Here is a 22676-nt window from a genome sequence, read left to right on the forward strand (position 1 = left end):
TATACTGATATTTAGAATGAAATAATTCTTTAACATTTATTTTGTACTCTGTTTTCTTTTTGTTTTGTTTAAGTTGTTAAATGATATTTAAATTTATTGTGCATATACATATAATATAAGGTAAATACAGCTGTGGTACATGGGAACTTGCACGATTACAATTTTGCTCAAAATTACTGGGCCTCATTTAGCCACAGTCTGTTTCACTTAAGGTGGCTTTAAATTACATTTATTGGGACGGCTTAAGTCTTTGGCCGCTGAATATTTTACTGTAAAATAAACAAAAAAATATTAATACATGATTAGCTAGTCTTGCACTACATGAATATGTGTTAGTTTTGTTTATTGTTTCACAAATTCTTAATGCTTCACATAATTCATATGTCAAAGTCTCAAATTTCGTTGTACGACCTGTCAAAAATGTCATCTACTATGATAGGATTATGATGTGGCTTCTTACATTGAAAGTTTTTGTGCATGTAAATAAACTCTTCAAACAACTCTAGAATAGGTACAGAGAAATGTTTTTCGCAAGAGTTTTATACACCAACTTATCTCAAAGTTACTGAGCCCTCATTATTTGAAAATTATGATGATGATAAAATAGTACGTATATTCATTTGTTTGTGGTATTTTTGTTTTACTTCCACCCATTTGAATTCATATTAAAGTGGATTCTTTGAGGTACTTTAATTGATTTGGTGAATAAAATAATTATTTTATATCCAATGGACCAATTTTTATTCAAATATAATAATTATTACACCATCTGGAATCAAACACCAATGAATTGCTGATTTATGTGTCTGTTTTTAAATAATTGTGTAATATTTCAAGAAATTATTTTTTTGCTTTCGGTTCTTTAAACAAAATACATTTGTGTTAAATATATTTACGCATCTTTTTGACGAGCATAACCTCCCGCCTTGTCAATGCGCTGGCCCTCCACACAGCAACGGAAACAAAATACAAAAAAAGAGAGAGAGAGCGAGAAAGAGAGAGAGATAATACGCGCGCGACCTTGAGACAAGCGATACTATAGCGTTCTAGCGGGGGAGACACTAACCACGAGTGCCTTCTTTTCGAAAGCAGAGCTGTCTGGCGGGGGAGCTTCCAACTACCTCAGTTTGGATTCCAAAACCGGCAGAATAAATCGTATCCCCTCGCGACTTCTATATGTTATATATATTCAATGGTATTACCAACATCCAGGCCTTTCTTTGTGTCAAGTATACACTGCCAAACAAAGTCTGTGAAAGGTCGCCCATGTTTAGCCAGGGCATGAGACGTACGAAACAATATTTCCAGTTTAGTGAAAACATCCTTTTGAATACTTTGTAAGGTCATCTCTGCTTTGGATTGTCCAGGTTTTGTCAGTATTGCATCTTCCATATCTTGAGACTTGTTGTGGGCACTGCTTGTAGCATGCGACGTTAGGTTTTCCTTGCGAAAACTTGAGCAGCCCGTAACAAAAACTGATCCAGATGATTTTGAATGCGTTTCGCAGACTTTGCAAAACATTTGTTTTGTTTCTGTGTCGTAACGAAGCCAAAGAAACTCGGAACACCAAGACGTTAAAAAGGTACGGGACCGGGCGATTTTGTCATATTTAACATTATATTCTGACTTGTCCTCGTCCGTTTTTCTTTTCTTTTCTGGTGGTTTTGAAGCACCAGTAATGAATTTCCACATTGTGTAACGCAGTTAATTAAATACTTAAACAATCGCCGTGACAAGATAAACTGTAAAAGATTACCGTGTCCTCTGTAAACAAGTAATGTTTTTTTTTTGATGCAACAGTTGACAGGCGAATTTTCAAGCAGTCGTAGTCACTGCGGCCACTGTCAGCTGCATCTGGAGTACGCCGTGAAATGTTAACCACGCGAAAACGCTTTTCTGTTAACAAACTATGTTAAAGTAGAGCAAGGAATTAGTAAAGTCGCGATTTATAAAGACAATAAATTTAAAAAATTATATTTTGAAAGTATACAACGGTAAATTACGTAATTGTTGGCTGCACTGCAACGAAATTAATATTAAAACATGGCAACAAAAACAAACATCATTGGTGTGAGACGTTTTGCATCTCTAGCATACGAATACGACTATGTTACGTGAATCATGACGTGAACGTAAGATTTTAAGAATTATGATTCAGAAGATTTCATCACGGTTTGTACATAACCTACTTTTTTTTTTTTTTTTTTCCGCGGTGTTCAATAGCCAGAGTCGTCCGTCACAAAAGAGCAGCCATTGTTTATTTATAGATATTGTCAAAGACGTTTTATTTGCGGTCGCGGTCGCATAAATGTTATTAATCACCTCTGCTGCATTAGTGCGTGCGAATAACCTCGGCGTCACAAGTTGCACCTGTCCACCGGACAGTTGCCTTTTTTATTTTGCCTGCCCGGACGAGATTTTGCCTGTCCCGGGCAGGCGGACAGGCGCTAAAATTGAGCCCTGAAAATATATAATACATAACTAGTTTAAATTATGAAAACAAACTCGATCATTCTTTATAACACTTTTATTTTTTACAAAAGAAGGTCCAAGCTAGCGACGTGACTGGCCAGCTGGCTGCATGAAGTTGCATAACTAGGACACCATTGTTCTCAGAGCTTCGAGTGTTAAGTCGGGACACTGCTAAGGGCTACGATACTTCCCAGAGTCGGACTGAGACGTATATAATTTGACTGATGCATGATGCACTTTTTATAATATAATTTGCATCAAGCATGTCTAGGACAGAACTACTCACGACAATAAAATAATCAGAAATTATTTGTTTGTTTGAAAAATGTATCATCGTAATGTAAAAACGAATAACTAATGACAGTAGAAAGTCTTAAATATTATTTTATCCAATTTATATAATACATAGATTTTTGTAAAAACTTCACGAAAAAAATTACTTCCATTAAATTTAATATATAAAAAAACTTGAATTTTTAATTTCTGATACATTTTTATTAAACATTCCAAATAATTTCCTGACTTTAGTTACATTTTGATGCTTGATGGTTGTTTAACTTGCATTTCAGTATTATATGATGTATTGACATTTTTTTTTTGTTGTTTTTTTAACCACAATTCATGGTACAATCTTGTTCCTATTAACTGTGAAAATATTACCTAATACATAAAACAATTTTAAATTTATTCGGCTATCTTTCCTGATCCGTTTTCCAACTCGTTAACAATATTTTATAATAAAAGTTCCCAAACGTCATGTGCAAAATTTTTTAACTTAATGAACATATTCCAAATTCCTAACCATTTGAAACTACTCCTGCCTTTTAAACTAAATATGGTTAATTCGAACAATAAGTTTTATTGTAAGACTTTTTTTATTTAATCTATTTATTTATACTATACAGAAAATATTTTTTTAAAAACAATGTGTATAACTAGGGGCATGCAGATTTCGCGAAAAGATTTCAAGACTAGATGAAAGTTCAAACACTATAGCATCGTCTGTGTTTCGTGATTGGGTGAGTTTTCTCCCAGGTACATATTGATTGTAACAACGCCAATCACAGTGATTCAGTGTGGAAGTAAGTGCGTCCTGAAAGGCTCTGTCAAACAAGGCGACGACTTCTCTCGCTAGACGGCCGCCAATCACAAGGAAGAAACCACAGGTGCGGTTATACCTTGTTGCAGTCTAATAAGTGTTCAGATCTTTTCACGAAAAATGCCTGCCCCTATGTATAACTTATCATTTAGTAAAGCAATAGAGTCCTCCTGCCAACTGAAAAAAAAGGGGAGGTTGTCTGTAAAGTCAGTTTACGGACGATAATTTTACTTGATAACGTCATATCAAATTTTTAAATTGCTGCTTTTAAAAAGCCCGCCTTAACCTGTTTGATATTATAGAAGATTTTCTCGCACGGTGGTTGGCCGGTTCTTGCACGCTTGACTCGGGCGGAACGTGACAATGAGTCGTTATTTTTCGTACGTGCAGCCGGCGTTCATCGATTTATAAAACTTTAGTGCACAAACTGGTACTGGACAAGAACTACCACCGCACAACATCGTGGTGGTCTCGTGAGTAGGGCCAACGCACCCGTGTGCTCGCGGTAGCGCTCCACGAACACCAGCTTCTGGCCCGCCCGGTTCCGGGCCTTGCGCAGCGCGGCCTTGGTGTCGACGGCCTTGCCCAGCGCGAAGCCCGCCAGGCCGTTCCCGTTGCCCGTCACGGCCACCACGCTTAGGCGGCGCGTGCGCCCGTGGTTGCCCTTCATGTTGAACACCATCTTCATCTGCGCCACGCACACACACACACAGCGTCCCCACGCAGCCGTGAGCGAGGCAGGCAACTACATTACCAAACATGGTTGTATAGAATAACATAATAAATTGTGCAATAATAAAAAAAACATTAGTGCGCATACATATGTACTTACTTACTTCAGTAATAAATATTTTTAATTTGACATGCAATTAATTACGCAATAGAAATAAAAAAAAAGTACTGGAGTGATTATATAAATACAGTTGGTAAAATATAAATTCAATCAAAATTTAAAAATTTAAATAAATATACTCTGTAGTCAATATTAATATTAACACACGTATAAAATTATTTAATTTAGTATAATAACCTAGATGAATTGTAATTAGTAATAAAAATCAATAAATATTTGAAATGCTTATTCTATTTTATTTATTTATTTCAATTAATTATTCAAAAAAATAATTAAATAATTAATAATTTATACAGTAAATAAATTATACACATGGAAACATAACCTCATACAAATACAATTGAAAAAGGTTATAATATAAACACAATTTATATCACTCATATTCACAAAATAAATATATATATATTTATTAATGATATTGAAAACCTAGTATTCAATATCAATCACTACAGTATATGAATTAAAAGCACATATATTTTTTATTTGTGTGTAGCTTTTTTTTTTATCCTGTCAAAATTTTGTTGCATGGTGCGTGTGCATCAAAAAAATTCGCTCTTATCAAATGAGTCAAAACATACAACTTAAATATCTTCATCACAATAAGTAACTCTGGAAAAACCCATGACATACAGGGCATTTGGTTAACTAGTTCATCCTATTAAAGCATCCAAATATTTCAAATTAGATGCATGCTTTTGTGAAGCCACTAATATTGATGCAAGTATAGCTCAAACGGAAATACTACACAATCTAAATATGTCCATGAAAAACCAAACTAAATGAAATCTAAATGAAACATTAAAATGAAATTCAAGTGCTAAGAATTGGGTTGCTCACTAAACAACTGTACTTATCTTAAAATATATAGTTTACTATTATGTATTATATTTTAAGTATACAAAATAATCAAAGATATCTTGTAAGTAACATGGTGATGGGTCTCAAGAGATGTTGCAATCCTCCCATGGACGGAAGAATACAGGTGCCATATCAGCAAAAATAAAGAAATGCACAGCACTCCACATTAATATGAATTTGGAACTTTGGACAGATAACTTACAAATAGAAAAAAAAAATACCTACTCTTATCATGTAAGGAATAAACGTGATACATTACCTCTAGTACTTTGGTATCAAAACCTTCAAAAGTTTCTGAAAAACAGAAAGCATACAAACATTACAAATAAATTTACATAACTTTCATACTTTTTTAAAATAAATAATGCATGCACAATTTTGATGATATTTATTAAAAAATTTTGTGTCCATAACTTGTAACTACAAAAAAAAACACAAAAAAGAAACAGCAAATGAAGAAATATTGCAATTAAAGAGTATAAATATAATTTACGTGATGAATTTAGGAACAGTGGTCGAATGTAACTAGATGAAACAATTCTGACCTGTCATAAAGCACAGGGTTGGACGACTCACCCTCGCCCACGGGATCGGGCGGGCCGATGCTGCGGCCGGGCATCTTGCTGCCCGACCAGCCGCGCTCGATCGGGAGCAGCTTGAGCGAGCGGAACGAGCCCATCGAGTCCCTCAGCTTGAGCAGCTTCTCCAGGCGCTCCTTGTCCTCGGGCAGCTGCTGCTGGGCCACCAGCTCCCGGCCGCGGATCACCGGCGCGTTCAGCCCCGGCCACACCATGTTGGCCTGGCCTGCCGCACTCTCGCGCCTCACCCTCGCACTCCCAGACACAGCACAGGGCACAACATGTTGGCCTGGCCTGCCGCACTCTCGCACTCCCAGACACAGCACAGGGCACACCATGTTGGCCTGGCCTGCCGCACTCTCGCACTCCCAGACACAGCACAGGGCACACCATGTTGGCCTGGCCTGCCGCACTCTCGCACTCCCAGACACAGCACAGGGCACACCATGTTGGCCTGGCCTGCCGCACTCTCGCGCCTCACCCTCGCACTCCCAGACACAGCACAGGGCACACCATGTTGGCCTGGCCTGCCGCACTCTCGCACCTCACCCTCGCACTCCCAGACACAGCACAGGGCACACCATGTTGGCCTGGCCTGCCGCACTCTCGCACTCCCAGACACAGCACAGGGCACACCATGTTGGCCTGGCCTGCCGCACTCTCGCACTCCCAGACACAGCACAGGGCACACCATGTTGGCCTGGCCTGCCGCACTCTCGCACTCCCAGACACAGCACAGGGCACACCATGTTGGCCTGGCCTGCCGCACTCTCGCGCCTCACCCTCGCACTCCCAGACACAGCACAGGGCACACCATGTTGGCCTGGCCTGCCGCACTCTCGCACCTCACCCTCGCACTCCCAGACACAGCACAGGGCACACCATGTTGGCCTGGCCTGCCGCACTCTCGCACTCCCAGACACAGCACAGGGCACACCATGTTGGCCTGGCCTGCCGCACTCTCGCACTCCCAGACACAGCACAGGGCACACCATGTTGGCCTGGCCTGCCGCACTCTCGCGCCTCACCCTCGCACTCCCGGACGCAGCACAGGCCACACCATGTTGGCATGGCCTGCCGCACTCTCGCGCCTCACCCTCGCACTCCCAGACACAGCACAGGGCACACCATGTTGGCCTGGCCTGCCGCACTCTCGCGCCTCACCCTCGCACTCCCAGACACAGCACAGGGCACACCATGTTGGCCTGGCCTGCCGCACTCTCGCGCCTCACCCTCGCACTCCCAGACACAGCACAGGGCACACCATGTTGGCCTGGCCTGCCGCACTCTCGCGCCTCACCCTCGCACTCCCAGACACAGCACAGGCCACACCATGTTGGCCTGGCCTGCCGCACTCTCGCGCCTCACCCTCGCACTCCCAGACACAGCACAGGGCACACCATGTTGGCCTGGCCTGCCGCACTCTCGCACTCCCAGACACAGCACAGGGCACACCATGTTGGCCTGGCCTGCCGCACTCTCGCACCTCACCCTCGCACTCCCAGACACAGCACAGGGCACACCATGTTGGCCTGGCCTGCCGCACTCTCGCACTCCCAGACACAGCACAGGGCACACCATGTTGGCCTGGCCTGCCGCACTCTCGCACTCCCAGACACAGCACAGGGCACACCATGTTGGCCTGGCCTGCCGCACTCTCGCACTCCCAGACACAGCACAGGGCACACCATGTTGGCCTGGCCTGCCGCACTCTCGCGCCTCACCCTCGCACTCCCAGACACAGCACAGGGCACACCATGTTGGCCTGGCCTGCCGCACTCTCGCGCCTCACCCTCGCACTCCCAGACACAGCACAGGGCACACCATGTTGGCCTGGCCTGCCGCACTCTCGCGCCTCACCCTCGCACTCCCAGACACAGCACAGGCCACACCATGTTGGCCTGGCCTGCCGCACTCTCGCGCCTCACCCTCGCACTCCCAGACACAGCACAGGGCACACCATGTTGGCCTGGCCTGCCGCACTCTCGCACTCCCAGACACAGCACAGGGCACACCATGTTGGCCTGTCCTGCCGCACACTCGCGCCTCACCCTCGCACTCTCGCACTCCCCGACGCAGCACAGGGCACACCATGTTGGCCTGGCCTGCCGCACTCTCGCACCTCACCCTCGCACTCCCAGACACAGCACAGGGCACACCATGTTGCCCTGGCCTGCCGCACTCTCGCACTCCCAGACACAGCACAGGGCACACCATGTTGGCCTGGCCTGCCGCACTCTCGCACTCCCAGACACAGCACAGGGCACACCATGTTGGCCTGGCCTGCCGCACTCTCGCACTCCCAGACACAGCACAGGGCACACCATGTTGGCCTGGCCTGCCGCACTCTCGCGCCTCACCCTCGCACTCCCAGACACAGCACAGGGCACACCATGTTGGCCTGGCCTGCCGCACTCTCGCACCTCACCCTCGCACTCCCAGACACAGCACAGGGCACACCATGTTGGCCTGGCCTGCCGCACTCTCGCACTCCCAGACACAGCACAGGGCACACCATGTTGGCCTGGCCTGCCGCACTCTCGCACTCCCAGACACAGCACAGGGCACACCATGTTGGCCTGGCCTGCCGCACTCTCGCGCCTCACCCTTGCACTCCACGACGCAGCACAGGCCACACCATGTTGGCCTGGCCTGCCGCACTCTCGCGCCTCACCCTCGCACTCCCCGACGCAGCACAGGGCACATCATGTTGGCCTGGCCTGCCGCACTCTCGCTCCTCACCCTCGCACTCCCAGACACAGCACAGGGCACACCATGTTGGCCTGGCCTGCCGCACTCTCGCGCCTCACCCTCGCACTCCCAGACACAGCACAGGGCACACCATGTTGGCCTGGCCTGCCGCACTCTCGCGCCTCACCCTCGCACTCCTAGACACAGCACAGGGCACACCATGTTGGCCTGGCCTGCCGCACTCTCGCGCCTCACCCTCGCACTCCCAGACACAGCACAGGCCACACCATGTTGGCCTGGCCTGCCGCACTCTCGCGCCTCACCCTCGCACTCCCAGACACAGCACAGGGCACACCATGTTGGCCTGGTTGCCGCACTCTCGCACTCCCAGACACAGCACAGGGCACACCATGTTGGCCTGGCCTGCCGCACACTCGCGCCTCACCCTCGCACTCTCGCACTCCCCGACGCAGCACAGGGAACACCATGTTGGCCTGGCCTGCCGCACTCTCGCACCTCACCCTCGCACTCCCAGACACAGCACAGGGCACACCATGTTGGCCTGGCCTGCCGCACTCTCGCACTCCCAGACACAGCACAGGGCACACCATGTTGGCCTGGCCTGCCGCACTCTCGCACTCCCAGACACAGCACAGGGCACACCATGTTGGCCTGGCCTGCCGCACACTCGCGCCTCACCCTCGCACTCCCCGACGCAGCACAGGGCACACCTTGTTGGCCTGGCCTGCCGCACTCTCGCACCTCACTCTCGCACTCTCGCACTCCCAGGCACAGCCCCGGCCACACCATGTTGGCCTGGCCTGCCGCACTCTCGCATTTCACCCTCGCACTCCTAGACACAGCTCAGGGCACACCATGTTGGCCTGGCCTGGCGCATTCTAGCACTCCCAGACACAGCACAGGGCACACCATGTTGGCCTGGCCTGCCGCACTCTCGCACCTCACTCTCGCACTCTCGCACTCCCAGGCACAGCCCCAGCCACATCCGTGTTGACCTGGCCTGCCGCACTCTCGCGTTTAACCCTCGCACTCCTAGACACAGCTCAGGGCACACCATGTTGGCCTGGCCTGGCGCATTCTAGCACTCCCAGACACAGCACAGGGCACACCATGTTGGCCTGGCCTGCCGCACTCTCGCACCTCACTTTCGCACTCTCGCATTCCCAGACACAGCACAGGGCACACCATGTTGGCCTGGCCTGCCGCACTCTCGCACCTCACTCTCGCACTCTCGCACTCCCAGACACAGCACAGGGCACACCATGTTGGCCTGGCCTGCCGCACTCTCGCACCTCACTCTCGCACTCCCAGACACAGCACAGGGCACACCATGTTGGCCTGGCCTGCCGCACTCTCGCACCTCACTCTCGCACTCTCGCACTCCCAGACACAGCTCAGGGCACACCATGTTGGCCTGGCCTGCCGCACTCTCGCACCTCACTCTCGCACTCTCGCACTCCCAGACACAGCTCAGGGCACACCATGTTGGCCTGGCCTGCCGCACTCTCGCACCTCACTCTCGCACTCTCGCACTCCCAGACACAGCACAGGGCACACCATGTTGGCCTGGCCTGCCGCACTCTCGCACCTCACTCTCGCACTCTCGCACTCCCAGGCACAGCCCCGGCCACACCATGTTGGCCTGGCCTGCCGCACTCTCGCATTTCACCCTCGCACTCCTAGACACAGCTCAGGGCACACCATGTTGGCCTGGCCTGGCGCATTCTAGCACTCCCAGACACAGCACAGGGCACACCATGTTGGCCTGGCCTGCCGCACTCTCGCACCTCACTCTCGCACTCTCGCACTCCCAGGCACAGCCCCGGCCACACCATGTTGGCCTGGCCTGCCGCACTCTCGCGTTTCTCCCTCGCACTCCTAGACACAGCTCAGGGCACACCATGTTGGCCTGGCCTGGCGCATTCTAGCACTCCCAGACACAGCACAGGGCACACCATGTTGGCCTGGCCTGCCGCACTCTCGCACTCTAGCACTCCCAGACACAGCACAGGGCACAACAGGCCGGCCACAAAAACTTACCTCACCTCTCCCTCACTTTATATCATCAAAATTTCAAACTTCACTGACTATCATTTTTTTAAATTTACATATTTTGTGATTTTCTGAAAGCCTCCTTTACCACAGCTGATCTTGGATTATGTAACCAAAATTAAAATTCAAAGAGTATACAGTACCTTTCGTATGCTATTTTATAGGAGAATTTCCATTACTCTTCCAAGATTTCAAGTGAATTCCCTGACTTTCCCTCACAAATTCCAACTTCCCTGACCTTTCCCTGACTTAACAAAAATGTGGACGCCCTGAATAAAAACAAAGCACTTTTAATCAACACGGCATTGAACTACAGTAACATACCAATAATGCTAAATGAGGTGCGTAGAAAAATAAATATATTGATATTTTTTTTCTTTGGTGTCTAAAAATGTAGCAAATAAATTAAAATTTATGTTTAAAGGTGCTTGGCTTCTGGTTTCTTGCTGTGTCGAAGGCGAATATTCCTAGACGCGACTGAAACCTAAAAGCTAAGCAACTTCAGACAATGGCCGCAAAATACTGATATCCTTATTAAATTGTATGTTTAATTTATATTAACAAGAAAAACTTGAGGCTTATAACTAAGGAAAATGTTTGATATTATTTTGTTGTTCTAAGTTCTAAGACATGACAGATTACAAAGACTGACATGAAGCCAGGTAAAATAGCCATCAAATGTGTTTCTTCTTCAGGAGGGACTCCGCCCCTGTGTAGCTCTGCTTGCTACGCAGTTGCCTCAACACTCTGGAAAGCTCTGTTCCATCATTCATAAAATATCATTCATGGCCCATAACATAACTGACCGCATAAAAATTTAAGGGTCCTAAATATTTTTTTGAGATTTTGGTTCTTAATACATGGAGCTGGAATAAACATGCCGACTAAAATGGTTCTTTTCTTATTCACTTCATTCCCAGATTTAATGTGTCAAACTAAGCATAAGCTTATTAGAGGATCGCTACAGTGTTACCTCATGTGGCAAGAGTCAGAGGTTATATCCCCACACCCTGGCACGTCATATTTATGAGCGCTGAGCCAGCGCCTGAGTGGTTTAGAGGTTCCTTCACTCAGGCCTCTCCGTACAACTATGCGATTAAAACCTAATCCAATCAAAACTATTGTTTTGCGCACTGTGGGATGATGAGAGAAATAGTAGGACTAAATTTTTTTTATACTGTGAAGTGAATCAAATATTAGTTGCTCAACAAAAGACGTGCTTATATCAGTGAAGACAGTATGTCACTGAGTGAGAATCACACTGCCAATGTCTACTGTAGGCCGAAATTTCAGTGTGTTAGTGTCTACCACAAAAAAAATGTCAGAAAGCTAAAAATTTACCAAATAATTTTCAAAAAATTTAATTGGACAGTCTACAAATACTATATGTTTAATTTGCGACTGTAAACTGCAATGAGGTGTCAGAACACAAAGTTAAAGTCAGCAAAAACGGTGCTGGAAATGAAAGTTAGTTGACTTAAAGCACTGTTAATTTTTATTTTGGGACTTTTCCATGACTGTTGTGACCTACAGAACACAGATGTGCGACTTGCTCACCCACGCCGATGACCTGCCCTCGGTTGAGGTTCCTCGCCAGCTTCCTGCCGACTGCTTTGCCGCGGCCGCGCTTCTTCCCGGAGTTGCTGACGCTCGTCACGCCTTTCCACAGCTCCTCCGCTGTCACTGCACACCAAACAGCCAACAGTGTCAGGTGCTACCTGCACGGCTGTTTACAGCAAACACGTTTTTCAAAACAAAATATTACCATTGTGGCTTGAATTTTAATAACGCTATATTTTGGCTTAAGGGAAATAAAAATCGGCATTTCTTTAATTTCTAAAAAAATTTTCCGTTTAACAGTACAATTATATGATTTTTTTTTACCCCTCGTTAAACAACAGAACCAAGTTTTGTGGACCCTTTTTTGAAGTGAACATTTGTGAAATAGGATTAATTTTATGTCAGCTGACGTCGCTCCCATGAAATAATCAGCGTTCCCACCCTTCAACTACATGTTGGCACCTAACACGGATGATGATTACATATCAAAGCTTGGAAACATATTACTTGTGCCAATAACTAGATAAGATTATTTTGAAATAAGAATTATAAAAAAATAACCAATGCCAAGATTAAGAAGTCCGATACCCCCAAATGTTCCATCAACAGCAAAAAGGTCAGTCGGGACTTTAAAACATGACAGACCAAGAACATTGAGAGAGAAATTGTCCACGGCCTATTGAAAGGAGCCTTGGCATTTGCCGGGCATAATTTAGGGTCACCGTGGAAACTTGAGATCAGAACTACAGGGATTCCAACCCAGTTCCTACGGAAAGCACCCTCTCGCTTCAAATCTGGCTAAAAAATGTTATCTTTTGCTGGCATTTTCCATACCTTGTGATGGCACTGATGAATGAAAATAACTGAAATGTATTCAACCCGGCACTCTACACTTCCATACAGTCTGTAACCCTGTACCAATCAACCCGCTCGCTATCAAATTATTTTTTGAGTGGATTCCGGCTGTTAACTTTGGTCACCAGGTGACATACTGTGCTCTGGCATTTTTAATTCACTCAAAGATTTTATCGTTACTGTCATTTATCATTTCAGTAGTGTTTTCTGTTTTTCTGGCAGGTTACATTTCACAATTTTTATATTTAGTATTCCTGTTAAATATATTGACGTTCCATAATCTGGCAAATTTGCTAATTCGGCATTGCTGTACGGACCACTGCACCACTGTAGTTTAGCATACTAAATATTTACTGTCAATTGTGAATGAAATAACAGTACCCTGAAAATGGACCAACGAATAGGCTGCTATTAAGGGCTTTATAAAATGCAGGCATAACAATTATGAGCATACGGAACTGGATGGTGGTAATATAATGGCACAAAAACGAACAAAAAGTGCGTGCTTACATTTGTTGAAAAAGCTGGTGTTCCGGCAGGGCAGAACAAGCGGAAACAAAAGACGCACGTTCTGCGCGACACAGAAACAATGCGGAGCGATCCCTGAATGGCGTTCTACATGTAGCACCTGGGACGCGTGACCTGGAAAATTACATTACACAACCACAAAAAGACTATTAATGAAAAAAATATTAATAAACAAATAGGTATGAAGGATGTATCTTAAAAGGGTATGTCCCCTTCCAGGACATTATTGTATATTTACGATCCACAGGGTTAATCTTGCCAACTTTTTGAGTGGCTGAACTTTCACGAAATGAAATAATATGTATATCACACTGTTTGCATAATAAGCTGCAAAAGTTTCATTTTTAACAATTTTGGGCAACGTAGGAAAATGAAAAGGAATATACAAATGGAATTTTTTGGTTTTAAAGTCAAATTTATTGGCTACTATGTGATATGGTTTAATTTCTTTCAGAAAAATATTGCCCCTCAAAACATCTCTAAGTTTAAAAATGTTAAACGTAAATTTTAAATAATGACCTGGAACTGGTCATCCACCATTAAGCAAAAGAGAAATTTCTGATGCAAAAGAAAAAATAGAAAAAAGTATGTATGCCATTGTGTATTGTTTATATGCATTCACTAATATTTTTGTCAGCCCTGAATGGATACTTTTGCTTCACAACCATGTTGGAGTTAGATTTGTATGAGACACATTGAAACCAATCTATCACAAATAAAAATATTTTAAAAAGAATTATTCTGCATATAAACTAACATTTTTCTTTCTTTCAAGTTTTCCATTTTATTAAAAGCCTAAATAGTATAATTTCATAGAAATATTTACAAATAATTTAGGCCTACATTTACATTTGCTTCTAACCTATCTATTTATTTATTTATTAAATCAGTTTTCTGACTATTACAAAATTAGTACTAGGTATAATGAAGCTATCAAAAGGATTTGATTAATTAACACATACATATAATGTAGAGAATACATTATAACCTCTAAATAGTTTTCATTAAATTTTATTATATTAGCAGTTTGTGAAGGTTGTTTGATTGCTTGGATACTTAAATAATATTTTTTATAAATTATGTTTGCACTCATATTATAGTGTTTATTTTAAACAAAAATCTTTATATTCTAAGAAGTGTATCTAAATACAATTGGACACACTTTAAACGTTGAAAAAATTACCTGAGTGAAATATCGAGTTTAATTAATTATATGTGCATAGCTAAAGTGATTGTAAAAATAATACATATACAACATAAATTTTCTCCAAAAATGAATTTTTCTGAATAGTTGGTAGCATTTATAAAGGAAAATAATATGACGGAAGAAAAGAGTGATGTACATCACTCAGCGGCGGATGGAAGGATGACCAACGGATGCGACGGGTTATTGTAATCCTTCCTTAAGCCCCAGATAACTTTCTTGTGCTCCTTTGACGTTTCTGGTTCAGTTTGTTAGTCAAATCAAATACATTATAACTATAAGGCCCTGTCTACAATGGCACGTAAACGGAGATGGATCTCATGGAACATTTCACTATCACTTCTGCTGCTTCCACAATGCACGGAAACGTAACAAATGACAACCAATGAGATTCCATTTCAAGGTTACGAAATATTGATTTAATTTTAAAAACTGAGCTTCGAAACCATTGAACAGGCAAAATTTACATAAATATTAAAAATAAACCAAAAAGATATAATAGAACACTACATATTATTGTAGTACTTAAAAACAATTGTAAACGCATTTATATAATAAATAAATGTGGCTACCAACACAGACAAGTACTCGGCTTCTATTGGTCGCACGGAGCAACGTAAACGGAAAAGCTCAGCATTGCCGAGCTAATCCTTACGGGTCCGTCTCCGTCTGCGTGCAATTGAAGGATACGTGTTTCGTGAGATCCGTCTCCGTTTCCGTGTCACGGTAGAAGGGCCTAAAGAATTACCGTGGTATTGTCCAACACAAAAAATGTACTTTGAAAAAGGTCGTTATGAAACGTAAATGCATTAAAAATAATTTTAAGTTTCTTAAAAATCAATTGATAGTAAATTTAAAAACTTACCAGATGATATTAATCTGCAGCATAATATTTTTGTTGCTCCACATAACCTCAACAAACCTGGAGTGAGCACCATTTTGAGTGCAAACAAAAGCCCAACGTAAATAAACAATCGATCAATCCAATAATTACAATATTGGTGGAGTTACTTCCGATATTACGGATGAACACTACGATAACAGAAAAATAGCAAAACAATAGTGAAAACAACATTATTCTGCTTTCTAATAAAAATGTCAGAACTGAAATTGTTCTTTTTATTCAACATTTTTTTCTACTTAAATTGTTTGTTTATGTTTATTTTTAAACCACTTGCAATTTAGTGTGCAAATCAAACTTTAAAGTATTAATAACTATTAATATTATTAAAACTTTAAATTTTTTTAAAAGTAGAATTATTACCGAACACCATTAATTTCAAAAAGGAAAATAATTGTTAATTTAATCACTGACAACTGACGTCGATTCTACTGCCTAGTGGATTGGTTTTGAATGCTGGCGGTTGTGCCTGGCACCAATCAGTGATTACGTGCACTGATAGACGCGACTATCTCAGGAGGGATATTGGCCATGTGGCCGAAGGCAAGAGTACGTCAACAGAGTTGACTTCGTATGCCCTTACTGGTCGTCTGAGATGCCACACATACAGTAATTAGTAACTACGGGAATGTTCAGAATGTAAGGAAATAAACTATGGAATACCTTAGCAGGATTTATTCGACAAACCACCCTCGTACATGGTGCTGCCCAAGTAGCTGACCTTTCCTATGCGTGAGAGAAGCTCGTATGGCACGCTGATGCCAATCGTTAGTGCTCCTTGAATCCGCACAGAGCGCTATGGCGCGTCGCCGCCTCGCCCCGAGCATGTGCGACGTGAACGCACCTGGGTGCAGGGTGGTGCAAAGCCTCAAAAATAAGCTGCCCTGCATAATCGACTGTCGCCCGCGCGATAGTCGACCACGGGGGTACCGTGAGGTGACCTGATTATCTGGACTTTGTAATTAACTTTCAGCGCTCTTAACAACAATCTTCATTGAGTAATGGCTATGTTTAAATATTATTTGTAATTCTGGACTTTAGCGCGATCAGGCGGCGTGCATGGCCCGGGATTACTTTTGCACACGACACATTTTCGGGGGAGCGAGGCTGGGGAGTCGTGCGGACGCCACAGCCATCGCCAGTTGATCACTGCCCTCCAAGGAGACTAGTCGCGAGTCGCCCGCGGAGCCTCTCGACCTCCGCCCTTGCCATCTCTACCGGAATTGCGTGAGTTTTTAAACCCGTCAGCTCCGAGCCTCCCGGACAGCCCGGCTAGTCGACCTGAGTTCACCCCTTACTTAATTTGTGCTCATCACCGGAACTCCCGGTGTTACTTAAATTCCAGAAATGTTTAAGGTTAGTGTAGTGTGAAGTGTGCACGGAACATTAGGGTAGCGCGACACAAGTTTATCAGAAACGTGGCCTGTAGAGCCCGGCTCCCAGTAAGCGGGCCATGCACGAAGCAGCACATGTATAGCGTGCCTCATAATAAAACACTCTAAATTGAGCCTCCACGTATTTGTTACAACGCCCGTAACATAGCGTCCCTGGTGGCTAAAACAGCCGGGGGTAACTCTGACGGAACGACCCCTACTGCCTTTCGGCCATGTGGCGACGTCACGCCCTGAGTCAAGAGTCTGGGCTACGCACTAGCACGTAGTTAATATTGCTAGTTGGCACCCAAAAGCAACTCCACACCCTTAACATCACCTCGGCAGAAGGCAGAAGGCGTCAACACTTTGATACCGACCGCTGGTGCTCCCTCTGGTTGGACAGGCCGCGACACCTCATCAACGCCTCAGACGATCATGTGCAATGAACGCGCCCTGGAGCAGCCTAAAGCAGTGTAGTGCAGCGAGGAGAATGACACCGAGGTTGTTGAGTCATAGCAGCTCGCGCGGCTATCAAGTGTCCATGTCTTCCTTTGCCATGCCAGGTGGGGATGCCTTCTTTTTACAGACGAGAGAGCCAAATGCCCGATCGTGCATCTGCGTTTTTTTTTTGGTTCATTGAAAATAAATATGGCGGTGTTGATAAAAAGAAAGACCATAAACAAGGCAACAGTATTTATTTGTAATTGTTTTGAGAGGAGTGTCCGTGAATGTTTATTTTGGACAACTCATGATAACTAATGGTCAATTAGGTTAGGTTAGCTACATTATAAATTCCTACTTAAAACATTTTGGACGGTTGATTTGGTTAGGATAGCTACATTACAGATAGTACTGTGAAATCATGTAAACGGTTTCCTAGCGCTGGATAGCTGCATATTAAAAAGTTATTTGCTAAGCAACCATAAAATGATTTTACAGTATTTTTAATGTAGCTATACTTACCTAATATAACCAACCATCCACAATGTTTTAAATTATTTATAATGTAGCTAACCTGTGATGTATGTTAATGAATAATTTTAAGAATGACATCTTATAAGTTAAACCCGTGCATTTGGAGAATAAATGCCCGCGAATTTTTTTCCCCACATAAATACACCTGTTGTGGTACAGAAAAAAAAAGCGAGCATGAACTTCGGGGAACTTCGTGTAACTTCGGGTGTGGCTCTCTCGTCTGTTAAATGAAGGCTTCCCTGCCAGGTGGATATCAATCCACTAAATATAGTTCCCACATATTATTATATTCTGCATTAATTGTTAATTATTAATTAAAATCTCATCACTTGTCTTTATCAAGTAATTAAAGATTATTCACAGTGCGATTAGGCCACAAATCTCAGCCCAAATTGACTGGTGCGCCTGTGATTTGTTGGGGATGCTGGCAAATCAGTGACATCTTCTCTTCTGATTGGCTAGGCTGTTTGGCCAATCAGAGGCGATCTGTCTTTTGTTAGATACAGAGCTAGGTTTTTAGGTTTTCTGAAGAGTGTATCCCATATTCTGCTTAATTTGAGGCATTTTCTCTATTTATGTTTTCTGGGTGTTTTAATATTTCGACTGATTCTCGAATGTATTTTTTCTTGTATTGTCGGATGTTAGCTATCGTGTGGAATTGATCGAAGTCAATGCTGTGTCTGGTTTCAAAGGAGTGTTCTGCTATGGCTGATTGCGGGTTTTCATGTTTGTAGTCACTGGTGTGTTCTTTAATCTGCTAGTTTGTACTATATATACCTTACCACAAGAACATGGAACATTGTACACACCAGCTAGGTTTTCGGCTGGAGATTTTGTATTTCACAGATGTCAGAGACCCCTCAATCTTATTTATAGGTTTGAGAGTTGTATGAATCATGCTTCCTAAGAATTCTTGCCAATTGATCTTAAATTCATTTGACCTTTATTATGAAGCTGTTCTTTCGTTTGCTATTGAGGTTGCTTCATGGCTTTAATAATTTCTGATTTGGAATAACTATTTGCTTGAAGAGCACTTGCTAGATGTTTAATTTCTTCCCCAATATTGTCTTCCTCGCAAATGGCTCTAGCTCTGTTGACGAAAGTTGAGATGAATTTCTCTTCTGAGATGGAGGATGGTGTGAACTCGCCTGTAGATAACGGTCTGTGTGGGTTGGCTTTCTGTAAACACTGTGGCCGATGTGGCTATCCTCTTCTCTTGTGACCAAGACATTCAGAAAAGGCAATTTTCCTTCTACTTCCACCTCCATGGTGAATTATATGTTCGGGTGGATGGGGTTCAGGGGCTTCAGGAAGTCTTACAGCTTATCCACAACGTGACTCCAAATCACATAGGTGTCATCTACATACCTGTACCAGCACTTGGGTTTAAGTTGGCTGGTATTTATTGCTTCCTCCTCAAATTCGGCCATAAATATGTTAGTTAGAAGGGGAGAGAGAGGCCCATGGCGGTGCCTTCCTGTTGCTTGTTGATCTGTCCCTTTAATGAGAAGAAGGTGGAAGAAACACAGTGTTCTGTGATATTATCTTTGAAAGATTTGTGCAATGGGAGTGCATGACTTGATGTAAACTTTTGGACGTACACCATTGCTAAGCAAATTTCGAACCCAAAATTTCGGTATTTTTGTGTTGTCATCATTTGTGTTTTTTTTTTTCGTTCTGTTAGTCCATTTTTCTTTGTTTTTCTTTGTTTGTTGACCATATTCCTGTTGTGGAGTTTTGTGTGGTGTTTACCTATATCCTGAAAACAGCAATTTTTTGCTTAATCTGTGTTTGTTTGTAGTTTTCTTCTACAGACATACATGTGCTTAGCAATGACATATGTCCAAAAGCTTACATCAAGTCAGTGTTCTGTGAGTTTCACTATGTCTCTGCTCAGGTTTTCTCCTCCCAGATGTGTCAGGAGGATTTGAAGGGCTTCTGGGACAAGTACTTTAGTGAAGAGTGATACCACATCAAACCTGAGCAGGAGATGATCTGTTGTTTGAAGAGAAAGTTGCTTAAGAATCGAAATGATATGTGCAGAATTTCCAACATGAAATTTTCCCATATTTACATTTTTTTATTATAAATTATACATTTTTACTTTATTATGTAATAATAAAAATTAATAAATAGGGATTCATATTCAGTCAATTATTGATTATTATTTTTAATTAAAATTTATCTCGATTATTTTACTAAATTAAATAATTAATTTTATACACACGTTTATATTATTATTGAGTACTGAGTATTTATTTGGTTTTTGTTCCAATAAATTTAAAAATATTTCAGTGGCTTGAATCATCAGGAAGTACAACTTGTAACGCGCGAGAAGTGTTGACTGTCGGCCAGTGCTGGGAGCTGGGTCACGTGACAGTTGCAGTCCCCGGGACAAGGACTCCTCCGCGGGCCCCCACACAGGGGCACACAGGGGCACACAGGGGCAGCGCAGGGGAAATTAGAATGATCTGAGATGCGGGAGGGAGAACCGGCCAGCCGTGAGATGCGCTGAATGCCTCCGGACCGCCCGCCCTCCCGCTACTCGCTGCACCCGGGGGAGGGGGGGGGGGGGCCCGGGGGAGGCGACACTATTGAGATGCACAAACAACGGTGAACTCCCCCTCCCCAAGTCGTCGTCCCCCCTCAATTTCCCCCTCTTTTTTTTCGCAACAAAGACGCAAGTTTGGATAGCCGCGGCGAAGATGATTATCTGGAGGGATTCGCGCCAGGGACGAGGCAGCTTTCGACTCCGCTGGCGAGGAACTAAGGCGCCCCTGGCGGCGACCGCGCGCAGTCGGCCGGCAGGAAGGAGGTGGCCTTTGTGCTGGCCGTGAGAGCGCCCGTAGGGGCGAGAGTCCCGCGGCAGCGACTGATGGCGTCGACGGGGGACGTCGCGCCTTGGGGCTCCGAGTTCTTCTCGTCGCCCGTGTTTCAGGCATTTCCTTGTCCATTTGTTCCAATAGCTGTTCCGTTTCAGGTATTTGCTAAATGCCGCGCAAGTTGTCATAGTTACGAACACTTGCCCGGCCCTTCACCGCTAAGCGACTACACTTAGTAAATATTTGTAGACAAAATGAGCGAGGAAGCATAACATGCAATCTTAACGGTAGGATGTTTTCTCCTTCCTTCCCACAAAAAAAAAAAAGGAGCACGATATTCGAAAACTTGAAAGGATATCAGTGAATAAATACGTATATTATTTTCACATTGCTACTTTTAAATATAACGGTGACGACCACTTAGGGGGAATATAATATACTTATGAAGAATTATGGAAATCTATGTATTTTTTCCCCTGAGAAGTATGCCGGCTATATCTTCACAGGGAGCAATAAAAAAGACTTGCTTTTATTTACGTATAGACATTCAAATTTTCGTAACTATAACCAGGCTATCATTTCTCGTCATTTGTCTTCTATTACTTATAAGGTTTTTTTCTCTGAAATTTTAACAAGATACCCACTCTTGAATTTGTTGTTGTGTGTCTGTCAACAGATACTGGCTAAGTGTAAAAAGTGCGCAAGTGACAATAATTACCAACACTTGTGCGACTACTATAGTTCATTCAGCGAGCATCCGTTGAAAACAACAGCGACAGAACCACCAATGCCAGGGAGGCATCGAGTTAAAATTTCACAAATAGCCCTTAACTAACGAGAAAATACAAAAAAATCAACATAGCGAGCATCAAGCTAAGAGTTACAAGTCGAAGAAGGGTATTTTTTTGACGTGACAACGTCTAATAAATCGATGAACGCCGGCTGCACGCACGAAAAAGTGTCCCGTTTTGCACATTATCCCGTTACGCTGTGTCCCGTTACGCTCATTGTACGCTTGCGCCGCATCTATCTCTCTTCCACTCGATTGGAACAACCAAGATAAAACCATCGATTTGACTTTTTCGAGGCACATTACACTTGAAACACTCCCATTCGTTTCCTACTTTTCCTATCATCGTCCTATCCTTAATAGAATAACACAGATTGGAAGAAGTTAAACAGCAAACATGTATAAAAGTTATAGTTAAAATAATCTCTTCGTTAAAGTTATAAACATATTTGAATTAATGAGTGCAAATAAAAGTAAATTGATCAATTAAATTGTAGATTTCATTTCACTCCTTCTTTGTATCCATTCAAAATAGTGATATTTCAATAAAAATGATTCAATTTTATTCATAAAAGTATACAATCATTTCATCAATGTTTTGTTATGACGTTGTCACGTTAAACTATCGTCCGTAAACCGACTTTACAGACAACCAATTTTTTCATCTTTTTTTGTTGGTGTGTGATGGTAGAGGGGTGGGGTTGAATTAGGGGTAGATCTATAGCGACCTATCACAACAGTTTGGTCGGGAGATACGCATCGCCCGTCGGTATCTGCTCGCGCGCATCTCGCCGCGCACCTGGTGCGCCGTCAATGGGCTCCGCTGGTTCATGCGGGCTCTGCCCCCCCTCCTGGAGCACAGATCTGTATCACCGCCTCATTAGGCGCGCCGACAGCAGCATCCCGGCACGGAGCAGGTCCAGGCATGAGCAGCTCTCGCCTGACCAGCATCGTCAGGGGCGTATCTGTGTCGGCGAGGCGGGACTGGCTGGTGCTTCTAGCGCGCAGTCTTCTCGACGTCACATGAGCGGTGACCGTAACATT

At 43.8% G+C, this 22676-nt stretch overlaps 1 protein-coding gene across 1 annotated transcript in view; it reads right to left on the reverse strand.

The window, feature by feature from the left end:
* Positions 1-15740, reverse strand: part of LOC134536283 (small ribosomal subunit protein uS5m) — a 28275-nt gene extending 12535 nt beyond the window's left edge. The window contains exons 1-6 of the mRNA XM_063376031.1: positions 15637-15740; positions 13550-13681; positions 12182-12307; positions 5859-6086; positions 5542-5576; positions 4064-4259 (exon numbers count right to left, since the gene is read on the reverse strand). Of these exons, the coding sequence (XP_063232101.1) occupies positions 4064-4259; positions 5542-5576; positions 5859-6086; positions 12182-12307; positions 13550-13681; positions 15637-15709 (790 nt within the window). The 5' untranslated portion in view covers positions 15710-15740. The remainder of the gene's footprint in view (positions 1-4063; positions 4260-5541; positions 5577-5858; positions 6087-12181; positions 12308-13549; positions 13682-15636) is intronic.
* Positions 15741-22676: the final 6936 nt, after the last annotated feature.

Source organism: Bacillus rossius, chromosome 10 (genome assembly GCF_032445375.1).
Source record: "Bacillus rossius redtenbacheri isolate Brsri chromosome 10, Brsri_v3, whole genome shotgun sequence".
Taxonomy (NCBI): Eukaryota; Metazoa; Arthropoda; class Insecta; order Phasmatodea; family Bacillidae; genus Bacillus; species Bacillus rossius.